General features: G+C 42.7%; 1 protein-coding gene across 5 annotated transcripts in view; it reads right to left on the reverse strand.

The window, feature by feature from the left end:
• DLGAP1 (DLG associated protein 1) overlaps positions 1-13,859 on the reverse strand; it is a 408,595-nt gene that overhangs the window by 92,409 nt on the left and 302,327 nt on the right. For all 5 annotated transcript variants that reach the window (XM_065832405.2, XM_071804221.1, XM_065832404.2 and 2 more), the window contains 2 exons: positions 2,974-3,151; positions 387-627 (listed from right to left, as the gene is read on the reverse strand). In XM_065832405.2, the coding sequence (XP_065688477.1) occupies positions 387-627; positions 2,974-3,151 (419 nt within the window). The remainder of the gene's footprint in view (positions 1-386; positions 628-2,973; positions 3,152-13,859) is intronic.

Genomic DNA, 13,859 nt, shown 5'->3' on the forward strand with positions numbered 1-13,859 from the left:
GACAAAGATCACCTCATCTTTGCAGGAAAACTCACCAGAGATCCTCCTCTCCTACTAAGAGCCAGCGTATCTGCTAACCCAGAGCCTTCTTGTTCAGCCTTGCCAAATTGTGATTGCTCTTTTGGGAAGGAGAGCAAGAGGAGACATGACCTTGGACTTCCCTTCTACATGCTTTTAGGCCAGAATAAATTTGCTTGGATGTGGGAGCCAGCATGACAGCATCAGCGTTGATCTGCGCATAGTTTCAGGCTGATCAGTCTGTCCAGCTCCTCAGTGAAACAGACTCTCTCACAGGCATGAGAAGATCTCATCATTGATCTGACAGCTGCACAGAAAGATACCTTCCCTTTCCACCACCCCTCTGGACTTCCCTTTTTGTTACTCACCAGTACTGCTCTGGATGGTCCTCACAGTGGTGGTTGTACGTGGAGGAGATGAGGACCGCAACGATATGCACTCATCATCCTGGGAGCAGCCCTTCTCAATGGCTCTGACGTAGCTGTGGCTCCTCATGCGGAAGCAGCCTGGCATGGGCAGATCCAGCGCCTCCACGGCCTGAGACTCCAGTTCACTGAACACCGACTCACAGACGGATTCAAACTGACCGTTCACTTCCATCTCACTCACCTGCAGGCAAAGACCGGGCAGATTCAGTACATCCCCTACTCCAGATAAACCTGTACAAACACTAACAAGCTACAGGGGTACAATGGCCAACACCTGTTAGAAGATCCATGAAAAATGGATGAATGGCACATAGAGATATCCCATTTTACAAAGCAAGAATAGTGAAGGGAAAAAAATAATGTACAAAAAGGGGGGATAGAAGCACCAGGCAGAGATTCAGCAAAGTCCAGTCTCTTGGTTCCTGCCAAGACTGGTGGGAAGCTGGGAGTCCTCATAGCAGCATCTGGCTTATCTCACTGTGGGCCCACAGCAGAGCTTGAACATCTGGACATTATTATCATTACACTGAAAAACAAAAATCACACTATCTCTGGGAGGTGAGACAAAAAAAAGGCAGTTTAACCCTGGTACCAAATCAATTCAACCCACAGGCAATCACAGTGATAAACCTGAGCGGCTGGGAAGCTCAAGGGCAGAAGTGGTAATGAACAGTTGTGAAGGAGAGACTGATAAGGAAACTTCTTCCTCCTTTTCTGCAGGGCAAAAATGTTTGTGTAACTACATCTCTGGACTAACTCCTTTGGCTGAGAGCGAGAGACGCAAGGGAATCCTTAGACCCTTTGTGGAGCAGACACTAGGTGGTGACAAAGACTTGCACGCACACATGTTAAAGAACACTCAAAAGCATGTGGGCCTTGCTGCAAGTCTTATGAACCTGGACACCTTTTACCTCAGCTTAATTAGTAATGGAGACTCATGTTTCTAAACTGAGGATAGAGCCCTGGGCTTGGCATTAAAGCACAATAGTTATCACTGTAGAAAACATGCACATGGAAACCACCACTTCGGGATTTTGTTAGTTTTCAAGTACGCGAAAGGCCAAGGTTGCAAGAGAAGACTGTGTTTGGGTGGCAAAAAAAAGACATTAGAAATTCTTTTCCAGGATGGAGTTTACCAAGAAAAACGTGATGCCAAGTGTTTGTACACATAAATGAAAAGGAAAATCTCAAAGAACAGGACATATGTTATCAAAGGGAAACTGCTTAAAAGAGCATGGAAGAGGAGTGGGTAGTAGATCATAAAGAACAATCCCACAATGATGGAGAATAGCCATATTCCCAAAGAAACCTGAATTTCAGTGCTGTTTCCTCCTAAATATATCCTGACCCTCTTTCTAAACCATCAGTCCATACTCTACGCAAAGTATCTCACTATAAAATACACAGGTGAATAGTCTGAGGTTGCAATGCTCAAATTTAGGATACTACAGAAGTTCAACCTACAGCTCCAGGCTGAAAGGCACATATATTTGCTACAGCCACAGATGAAGTCCTGGCATCAATGATGTTGCGCTCTGTTTTCTCTTGGCAGTTCAATGAGTTGATATGCCAATAATAAAGGGCCAGTATCTGGCACCACAAATCCTGCCCTGTGTACTTCTGGACTTGTGTAAGAATTATCGAAGTATAAATTGTGTATAAATTATACAAGTAATTTATCCAAATGTTCCACTTAAATGAACAAGCAAAAGGTCATACCAAGGAGTTAAAGGATTTAGCAGCTGAACTACTGGCCCACTGCCCTGTGGAGTGCTGGCACTTTTGCATTTCTTTCAGATAGGTCCCTGACCAACTCAACTGTTCACGCACGCTCTATGCAAGGACAGGCTATTTTATAATCCTAAAAGTCATAAACTGAATGTGTCATGGCAGCCTTTTTTTTTTCTAGTTTAGAATGAGCATAAAGATATTCTACTGAATTTCTGGGCAATAATATCTTTGCACTTAATATATATACTGCAGCATTTGTACTATATGGGTTTAAAGTTCAGAGGTGCACAAGGTTAGGAATGTATACAATAGCATAAAGAAAGCTCTCAAAATTCTGATAAAATACTAATAAATTTGTGAAACACAAAATATGATGGAGCTAGACTTCCTTTAGCTTTTTACTCAGCATGTGAATATGTAGGATTTTTGGAGGCATTCAAAAAAATTTTATTTCAGATAGTAAGCACTTAAGAGATCCCTAACAGAACCCTGTTTAAAGACACTGTTGATGAGCACCTGTTTATGGAAAAGAAAATAAAAAATTAGACTTCTCCTTCAAACGAATTGCATGTTGTACCACTCATCCATTTGCAAAGGGCAGGTTATGGTATTATCAAATCTCAAAAACAAGATTGTGTGAAAACATTCCTGTTTTCTTAAAAATGTTTTGAAAAAGTGTGGCATGCAACAGCCTGATTCCACTAGAAGTAAACTCAGCTTTCTTCTCTTGCAAGTGTTCGGCTGGTGTCCAGCATGCTGGCTGCTTTCTGGGCCACTGTGGGTGCGTGTCACTCACCTGACTGATGGTGCTCATGGCTCTCATGTAGCTCTCATTGCGGGAGCGGAACTTGGGGGATGTCAGCAACCCTGCGGGGTCCAGGCTGTCCAGGCTTCTGTTGATGGAGACTTCACTCACTGCCCTCAGGTAACTGTGGCTCCGGATCTGAAGCTTTGGCGAGTGTTCGCTGGATATCCTGGGAGGTTTGGGGAAAAGGGGAAAAAAAGAAGAAAAAAAAAGAAAAAAAGGGAAAATATTTCATAAATCTAAATGACCTGACCAGGAGTGAGGTAAAGAAAGGAGAGGCCAAATAGTAAGATTGACTGCGTGATCCTAAACACATTAGCTGAACATCCAGTTCTTGAGATGTAGTTGGTAGGAACTGTAGGGGCTCTGTTCCTCTGCAATGAGCAAATAGGGTGGGCAGATCATACACAACATGCAAAAGCCCTCATAGTGCATCTTAACCTGGGAAATCATTCCAAGAACTTGGGGCACCTGGTAAGGTTTGATGTGCTTTGAATTTTGGTTTATTCCCGGCTTAAGCTGAAAGTTGAGAAAATATAGTCTAGGGAAGTAACTTTACATGGCTCTATGTCAAATTAGAAGTTTAAAAACCACAGTTGTATTTCTGAAGTGATAACTTTCCCCAGCTTTCCAATACCAGTGACAGATGAGATGCTCAAGTAGTTAGAAACAAACAAAAAAACCCCACAGATAACGTGCACAAACTGCATTACTCTTGCCATATGTGCTTAGAGTCAGCTAGCAAAGGTTATAACGTGTAGCTACAATCCTCCACCTGTGAGATGCTTTATCCCCTGAAAATGCTGGCTAAGTGCTGTCTTCACAACCTGAAGCATCCTATAAAGGAGTGAGTCCCAAAAGTTATCCATGTCATGTCTCTTCTGCAATACAATTTGTTTTGGGCATATTTGTTTTTAAACAATTATTCAATGAATAAAGTATTGAAAGGGTGATTCTTCACTCTTTTTATTGGAATATCTTTAATATTCTCCAAGTATTACAAGTAAACAAATTAAAATAATAGCTAAATTTCCATTTTTATATGTAAATCTCACATGGATGTTTGCAGGTATAAGAAAGAAAAACCTGTAAACTGATTACAGGCTTAATCTTGGTTCCATAGTCTTTAGAAACGCACACACAGCTGACCTGAAAGAAGATAATCCATTTTATGTCTAATTCCTCATGCATTTGCAGATATTTTGTGTTGAAGTAGGCAACAGTGGCAATTAGTATGAGCAATTCCCAGTGGCATGCACAATTCTAGTAATTGTCAATGTTTTTTAAGAGGACAATTCCATTGTGTAATCGTACACCTAAGTAGTTCAGAAACTGGGTCTGTTTCTGAATGGTACAATATTGTAATAAAATCTAGGTCATCTCTACAACACCATATTCTCTGGTTGCTAATTACCTGATTAATAAAAATATGTAAACTTATGCTAACTACTCAATATTCCTGTCGCAAGATAAAGCCTTTGCTTGCCTTTTTCAGTGTGTGTATGCTGCAATACTTATAGCAGCCATATTGAAATGCTTTGAGCCCTTACACCACTTGATTTCAGATGCCAAAAGTAGAAAGCTTTTAGAAATCAAAATCAGTGCTCCAAACTCAAAAAAAAAAAAAGGAAGAGAAAATGATGAAAATTTGAATGTTACTAGCGCTTAGCTACAACATTTTGATAACTAACACTAACCACGGAACTCTTGGAAAAAAATTTTTGTGTGTTATTTGATAAAGAAATAAAAAATTAAAAAGATAAAATAGAATGAATAATTCAACGCATAATTTTTGCACTTCCTGAAATGCATTTCTTAAATTAACTCAAAATGTATTTTATGAATATGTTGTGAACAGTTTGCTGCCAATGTGTGACATGCAAAATTCAAATATGCTTGATTAGCTGCCAGTTAGTCAAATACGTCACCTGGGGCTGTTGCTGTTCACTGATGAGCTGAACTCACAAGAAGACTGCAGCACATCACTAAATACAGTGCACAGATATTGCCAGGCAGAAATCTTCAAGTGCTGAGGCAGGTGCCCTTTAAAGATTGGAACCAGCATGACAGGATGCAGGCACCCATAACAGCAAGATTTTGCTGTGACAGCTAGAGTACGGATCAGATCAGATGCTCCCAGTGTCATGGGAAGCCACCACAAAAGGTATAGAAATTAATTTTCTATATGCATTAGTGTTGCATAACAATGTTTTTCTGACTCTGCTTGAAACAAAGGCATCCATCCACAAGAGTAAATGTTCCCCTGTTGTTTCAAATGTGGGTGGTCAGCACAGCTGCCTTCTTTTTCTGCCTAGTTTGCCTCCTGACTATACAACTGCCCAGTTTGGCACATGTCTAGAACCATATTTTACAGGTGGCCACTCATCTTAGCCTGCACGTATCTCCCATCTGTTGTATAAAACAGACTAGGATATTGGCAGCTGTTGGAGGACGTGGCTCCTTGCTTACTGTTTGCTGCAGTCACTGTTTCACTAGCGATGAGCGAGAAGAAAGTATTTGAAACATAGACGAAGAAATATACATCTGGAATATTGTGTCCAGTTCTGGGCCCCTCAGTTCAAGGAGGACAGGGAACTGCTGGAGAGAGTCCACCACAGGGCAACCAAGATGATTAAGGGAGTGGAACACCTCCCTTGTGAAGAAAGACTGAGGGAGCTGGGTCTCTTTAGTTTGGAGAAGAGGAGGCTGAGGGGTGACCTCATTAATGTTTATAAATGTACAAAGGGTGAGTGTCATGAGGATGGAGCCAGGCTCTTCTTGGTGATAAACAATGGTAGGACAAGGGGTAATGGGTTTAAGCTGGAACATAAGAGGTTCCACTTAAACTTGAGAAGAAATTTCTCCTTAGTGAGGGTAACAGAGCATGGGAACAGGCTGCCCAGGGAGGTTGTGGAGTCTCCTTCTCTGGAGACATTCAAAACCCTTCAAAACCCACCTGAACACATTCCTGTGTAACCTCATCTCGGTGATCTAGATGATCTTTCAAGGTCCCTTCCAATCCCTAGCATTCTATGATTCTATGATCTGAAGGTTTGCATTTATAATGATTACTAGTGCTTTTATAGCTGTGTAATAAATCATCACTATATTCTACAGTGCACGTTAATGAACAGCTGAAATGCCACTGGAAATTTTGAAAACATTCAATTTAGAAATAAATCTGGCTGTGTATGACAGGGGAAGATCTGAATGTCTAATTTATTTTCTTAGAGTTGCTATTACCAGTGACCTGTAATGAAAATATTATTTTCTTCCTTAAGAGTTCAACTCCATCTTCTGTTTCATCTTCTACATTACATAAACCTCTGTTTGTGCCATCATAATTTCCACAACTAAGTAGGACAGACAAGAGACTGAGAGTTTGCGACAACTCTTTGGCCAATACAAAACGGTCTGTTATCTCCACTCGCTGCATTGGATATGTTAAGTGGTGGAAGAACGATGTGAATTATTAAAAACCTTGAACGAGCTCCTCAAGAATGCCCCATCATCTCTGTGCTGCAGTGCCTGCTGCTGTCTCACTGGACAAGCGCTAAAGGGTGGCCCTGAGCTCAGTGCCAGAACATTTTCAGAGGGGATTATACGCAGCTCGCCCTCACTGCTATGGTGAAAGAGACATTTTGACTGGGAGGCTTCTAGTCCCTTGTGGATACACGATGTGATGATGTTGGTTGAAGCAGCATTCAGGGAGCTTGTAATGGGCATGGAGAGTCAGTTGTGCTTTGGGGCCGGGCCGTCCCCTAAGGCATGATGCTGCATTCACAGGTGTCAGGTCCCCAAACTGGCTGCACCATCCTTCTTTCCCCACACTGCTGCCCTTACCCCAGGCCTCACACCAAGGGATGGGAGAGCAGCCACAACAGGAGGAATAGTGCTGCTAGACATGCTTCTTGAGAACCGTGCCAAGAGACATCAGGAGAAGGTCATAGAATCATAGAATAGTTTGAGTTGGAAAGGACCTTTGAAGGTCATCTAGTCCAACCCCCCTGCCATGAGCAGGGGCATCTTCAACTAGATCAGGTTGCTCAGAGCCCTATCCAGCCTGGACTTGAATGTTTCCAGGGTCTGGATTTCTGCCACTCTGTTGGCTGCTGTTGTAGGTGTCTCAAGGGGACTGACCAGAAAAGGAGCCAGCTCTGTACTGAGGTAGATGGAAATGGAGTATGCTGAGTCCTGATGGAGAAATTGGCATTCTGTGATTCTGTGAAACAAAGGCTCCCCTGGGTAAAGGGAGGCGAATGCCTCTGATCCACACTGAGCCTTAGAGAAGATTGAGATACTCTACCTGTGGGGGCAAAACACTAGTGAAAGTCTGTGAAAGGCTCTGAATGGCAGGACAGTGTTCATTTAACCAGAAAAATCATTTTAGCAAAGCAACTAAAACAGACAATCGTGTAGGTGTGTAAAGGAAATCTTTAAGCTACCTTTTCGTACTGCCCTTTGGTTTCTGCTCTGTACCTTTCAGACATACCGAGGCTGATTCTCCTGTTTTCATTCAAATACGGAAAAGAAAAGGTTTAAAAAGCACACACCTAACCACCCCTACCACAGTTGCAACATACATGTTCATAAATACATTTAACCAACTGTTACAGATGTGTTTATTTACACAGTCTTGATTCAGATGGAAACACGTTTTGGCCCCTAATTTGCCTAATTGACTATTTGCAGAATAAGAAGCTGGTCAGCATTAATAAGTATGGGAGAAGCTAAGTTTAGCTGATTTGCTGTGCTTTGTACAGGGAAGTCTGAGACAGAGGCAGGAAAGTCTGAGCCCAGTGCTTGACTCAGGTGATGATCCAGGAGGAATGGAGGGGAAAGAAAGCTATACGCTGTCTTCACATACTGCCTTGTCATTTCTGACTTCTATATTCTGGGCATAATTTTGCTCATTCAAGTATATATCAGAGACTCTAAAACACAGTGTCAGCAGATTAAAAGTGAAACATCTTTGAATATATTCCTGGGAGCATTCCTTTGCCTTCAAAATAGCTTTCAAATGCCAAAGAGAAGGTAGACAACAGAGATTTGCAAGAACAGGAAAGTTTAGTTTCAAACATCTCTTTTTAATTTAGGAAAGCACAATGTACTCCATCTTATATGCACTCTTTATGAAAAACACTTTCATTTATTACATTTCATTTCTGAATGAAAAAAGGGAGAGACAAAACTGACGATGGCCACTTTTTTCCCCCTTCGGGCCAGACATAATATAAAAAAGTGTTACAATGAAAAATAGTCCTAAGACTGTATTGTCTTCTGAAAGTTAGCATTCAGATTCATAGCACAAAGTGCAGTGTTGCGCCAGATGGGTGCTGTCCTATGCCAACAAAAAATGACGAAGCAAAATAACGTGAAAGTCCAGAAACATGTCCTGAATACTTCTATAAGCCAGCAGAGAAGTGTGCTAAAATTTGCCTTCAAACAAGCAGAAAGCCCCCAATAACACAGCACACACAACCCAAAAGCAAGAAAAAAATAAACCCCCAAACCACCCCTATTGTTAAATGTCCCAGATGTCATTTTTGTAGCCTACAATGGACAGCTTAGCTCTCCAGGCTTTAGTTATCTCAGACTGAATGCCCTACCCCTGGTGTGGCTGGTGAGAATATCCAATGTACATCTGTGTGCTTAATTTCCTTTGCATTTCAGTGTTACTGGAAGATAGAATAATACAGTGCAGTCTGACACAAGGTAAACACTGAAGGACATCAGGGAAGAACATGTACAGAACAAAGTCATTCAAGTGCATCCGTCTGATCCAGGTCATGATAGGGGTCACCAGCCTAGGATAATTTGATCATGTTGGCACCTATGTTCTGGTGCTTTTTCAGCACAGTGAACACAAATCTGTCATGCTACCAATAGAGACAAGGGCAGCAAATAAACAGTTTTGAGCATTCTTCCTCCTCACCAGGGATTTTTCTGGGTTCTGAAGATCTCATTTTCTGGTTTTGTTTGTAATCAAGCGAACCTCCTCGTGGGGATTTCCTACCTCGAAGCTAAAAAAAAAAAAAATAAAACCTCTCTTCAAGTCCTTGGTGTGTTGCTAAAGAGCCAAGTGTGAGAAAGAAAAATATAAAACTTTGAGACAACCAGAAAAAGTTCATCTGCTGAAGAGCGGTTCAGTGTTATCAGTACAAAATAGACATCAGCCTCCTTTTGCATTATAAAAGATTCCACTGATCAGATTACAAATCATCCTTGCTACATGGTCCAGCAACCACACACCACAAAGCTGCGTGGAACATGCCAGTGTCACAGGGTTTATCAAAGGGTGAGAAGAGGCAGAAATTGCAGTATGGTGTATTTGTCTCTCTGCTTGATTTTACAGATTCTGGTAGGGCTGCAGAGGAAAGCAGAAAAATCCAGAAGTCCACACAGTTTCGTGTCACACAGCTCTCTCATGTGTCTATCTCCAGCTGTTGTTTTTTTGAGTGAGCACATGGTGTCCTGCCAGAGAGCTCCTGTTTGTTTGATAGAGGGCAGGAGGAACAGGGTCAACATTTTTTAGTAGCAAATGCTTCTAGAAAGCCCAGTCACTTTTAAAACTCTCCACATCTGGCTACTTCAAAATCAGCCATGAAACCACTTTGTTGTGATTTTATTGCAAACCTTCTTCCATTTCAAAGGACATGAAATCATTGGGTTGTTTTATTTCTTTTTGGAATGTGAGGGTGCTGAGGTTGTAAGACTATGTTTCAAGAGCACCTTTAGCCCTGAAAAAGTGTTAAAATGTTAGCAGAAAAAGCTGACTACTGCATAAAAATTCACATATACATTAGAACAAACCTTCCCTTTTAAGTCAAAGACTGTCTCAGATGCTGTGTACACAAAAAAAAATAGGCTAATGAATTGAAGGAACTTTGCCACTGACATGCTGTGTCTTCTCCCTGCTTTCTAGGCATGGTGAAAAAGCCATGCACAGCATGGAAAGGGCACATAATGCCATATGCAATTGAGTTGCTAAAAGAAGCAGATGGAAGATGATGCAGACAGACATTATATAATTATCTTTAATCAGAAATCTGATTTACATGCGGGTGCAGGTCCCAGCTTGAGAAGAATGGATTTCCTCTCAGAAGACCCTCTGAGGAAAGCTATGTCCTTCATGTCCCCTGTTGGAAGTATTACTGAGTACATGCTTAAAAGGGTTTTTGGAGATTCTTACTTGAGGAAAAAAATGCCTCAGCCTAGACCAAACATGTAACACAAGGCTCCCGCCTTTTTCAGCATGAGTCTCCTTTGGACTAGCACTAATAATCCCAGGGACAAGTGCTGTTCATCAACAGAGATATATATATCTAATCTGGAAAAGCTCTTGCCTTGTATCAGGTATAGCACTAAGAACAAACATTGCCGGAGGGCCTGAGCAGGTCACCCATGCCTGCAGCCATGCCTGGAGCCTTTTGGCCTGTATGATGAGGATGAATCCTTTGGTGCTCTCCCTATTAAAACCCTTCACCACTGCTTTGTTGAACTCTGTTAGGACAAAAGTCAAACCCTCCGTCCTGCAGAAGGTGCTCCTTCAGCTCCGCTCAGTGAGATCTGTCTTATCCACCTGGTACCACATCACGTTACATTCTTGGTTATTTCAGTGGTTAGTGACCTACTACACCACTTAGACACCCACAGGTCTATGAGGATGGATGGGATCCACCCAAGGGTACTGAGGGAGCTGGCAGAGGTACTCACTAAGCCACATTCCATCACTTATCAGCAGTCCTGGCTAATCAGGGAGGTCCCAGTTGACTGGAAGTTGGCAAATGTGACACTCATCTACAAAAGGGCCAGAAGGAGGATCTGGGAAACGACGTGCCTGTCAGTCTGACCTCGGTGCTGGGGAAGGTTATGGAGCAGATCATCCTGAGTGCCATCACATGACATGTAGAGGACAAGCAGGTCCAGGATGAGGCTGAGTCAGCATGGGTTTATGAAAGACAGATCCTGCTTGACCAGCCTGATCTCCTTCTATGATGAGGTAACTTGCTCAGTGGATAAGGGAAAGGCTGTGGATATTGTCTACCTAGACTTCTGTAAAGCCTTTGACACTGTTTTCCACAGCATTCTCCTGGAGAAACTGGCTGCTCATGGCATGGAGTGGCATACTCTTCGATGGATGAAGAACTGGCTGGATGGCTGGGCCCAAAAAGTTGTGGTGAATGGTGTCAAATTCAGTTGGCGACTGGTCACGAGTGGTGTTCCCCAGGGCTCAGTAGTGGGACCAGTTCTGTTTAATCTCTTTATTAATGATCTGGATGTGGGGGTTGAGTGTACCCTCATTAAGTTTGCATATGACACCAAACTGGGTGGGAGTGTTGATCTGCTGGAGGATGGGAAGGCCATACAGAGGGATCTGGACAAGCTGGATCGTTGAGCTGAGGCCAATTGTATGAGGTTCAACAAGCCCAAGAAGTGTTGGGTCCTGCACTTGGGTCACAACAACCCCAGGCAGCGCTACAGGCTTGGGGAAGAGTGGCTGGAAAGCTGCCTGGCAGAGCGGGATCTGGGAGTGTTGACTGACAGCTGGCTGAACATGAGTCAGCAGTGTGCCCAGGTGGCCAAAAAGGCCAACAGCATCCTGGCTTGTATCAGGAATAGTGTGGCCAGCAGAACTAGAGAAGTGATTGTCTCCCTGTACTTGGCAGTGGTGAGGCCCCACCTTGAACCCTGTGTTCAGTTTTGGGCCCCTCACTACAAGAAAGACATTGAGGTGCTGGAGAGAGTGCAGAGAAGAACAACGAGGCTGGTGAAGGGTCTGGAGCACAAGTCTGATGAGGAGCATCTGAGGGGACTGGGGCTGTTTAACCTGGAGAAAAGGAGGTTGAGGGGAGACTTTCTCACTCTCTACAACTACCTGAAAGGAGGTTGTAGAATGGAGGGTGTTGGTCTCTTCTTCCAAGAAGCAAGTGATAAGACAAGAGGAAATGGCCTCAAGTTGTGCCAGGGGAGGTTTAGATTGGGTGTTAGGAAAACCTTCTTCACGGAAAGGGTTGTCAGGCATTGGAACAGGCTGCCCAGGGACATGGTTGAGTCATCATCCCTGGAGGCATTTATAAGACATGTAGATGTAGAAATAGGGACATGGTTTAGTGGCGGACTTGGTAGTGTTAATTTGACAGTTAGATTTGATGTTCTTAAAGGTCCTTTCCAAGCTAAATAATTCTCTAGTGAGGCTCAAAAGTCTGCTCAGATTAAAATCTTGTTTTAGTAATTCACGTATTTCAGTCTGCTAGCCAGCCACCTGAGAGTATGTGTTTGAGGGCAAGCCCTCCAAGAAGGAGGGAAGGGGATGCCTCCATGTCTGCTGAGGCATAGCTTTTGGCATTGGACATAGACTGCTTCACCATCATTTCTGTAACTGCTGCTATTATCACAAGTGAATCAAATAATACTGTCATTTTCCTCCTCTTGGGTGTCTGGTAACACACTCAAAACATCCTCTCTGCACACCTGCAGATTTGCACTTCTGACACATTGTGGCAAGAACTGAAGTTTGAGACTCAGTCTATGTTAATATTAAGCTTATTTCTACTCAGAATGCTGAGAGAGAGCTTATTTATTTATTTATTTATTTTTAACCTCAGAGTATCTGAGATCAAGTTTCCCCATTGCAGTCCTTGTGCTATTCTACAAAAATCACAGTGTCCACAAGCTCGGACCTCACCTGCTTAAGTTAATTTTCAGGTCTCCCTAATTCATATGTTAAAAGTTTGACTAATTCTGCCAGTAGGAAAACCCAAGAACTACAGCTCTCTGCCAAATGGCGGGGGGAAAGCAGTTACTTTTCAGGAATGTCACCCAGCCGTGCGCTGAGCTGGTTGCAGAATCAGCCCTCCCTGCTCAGCGGTTTGTACGGGAGCACTGGCTGGCTCCTGGAAGTGGAAGGAAAGCACTCCAGCTCAGCTAAAAGGCATCTTCTAGGCAGACTTCCCATAACTGAAAGTCCTCCTGTGCTACTGCAAGTTACAATATTGGGCAGTATTTATCTACAAATAATGTTTTCCAGTAAATACTAAAAAAGTACTTGCTATTGAATGTCACCGCAGTGTTTAAGAACATTTTTTTTTTTTCCTGACAAATTGCAATGAATTTTCAGTGTTCAGTGACCTCAGTTCCACATGGACCTGAAACCAGGTGACGGTCACACACACACTGCATGGCCATGAGCCTGCACGCCCTGCCATGTTCCTGCTTCTGAGTCACCTAGCTCAGAAAGACATTTCCAAACACCCTGTCTAGATCTGTATAAACATCTTCCAGTGAGATTAGTAACCCATCTTAGTTTTGCAAGTCAACACCCTTACTCCAAAACCTTCTCATAAGTAATCAGCCACCTGCATTTTCCAAAAATGCATTTTACATATGCAGCATTTTTCCACTTCCTATTCAGTCTTCTGCCATTTCAAAAGTTTCAGATACCTATTAAAAAAAAGAAAAAGCTGTACAGATGTGTAACACAAATCAAACTATTAGAGAACTCTGAAAAGCAAGTACATTTTAAAGCACTGAGAAGGGTAGGCTAGTAATTCTATAAGGGAGAAGGGAAGAATCCCAAGTCCAGTTGAGCTAAGGTGCTGACCTCACCTTCTTCTCTGAGTGACAGCACTAACTCCAAATGAATGCTTGAAAAAGCAAGATTCAATACAGGGCCAAGCACACTATGGACAAATATTTGTATTTGTATCTTGTATCTTGTATCTCACCCACTGCGGGCACACATCATGTCTTGATAACACCTGCAAATTGTTCAGCTGGACTGTAATATGTGCTGGTGGTGACTCTGGATTTTCTCTCCTCTCTTGATGGGTTCATTCTGAAAGATCATACGTGTGCACTTACCAAGTGGCTATTTC

Source organism: Patagioenas fasciata, chromosome 2 (genome assembly GCF_037038585.1).
Source record: "Patagioenas fasciata isolate bPatFas1 chromosome 2, bPatFas1.hap1, whole genome shotgun sequence".
NCBI classification, from domain to species: Eukaryota; Metazoa; Chordata; class Aves; order Columbiformes; family Columbidae; genus Patagioenas; species Patagioenas fasciata.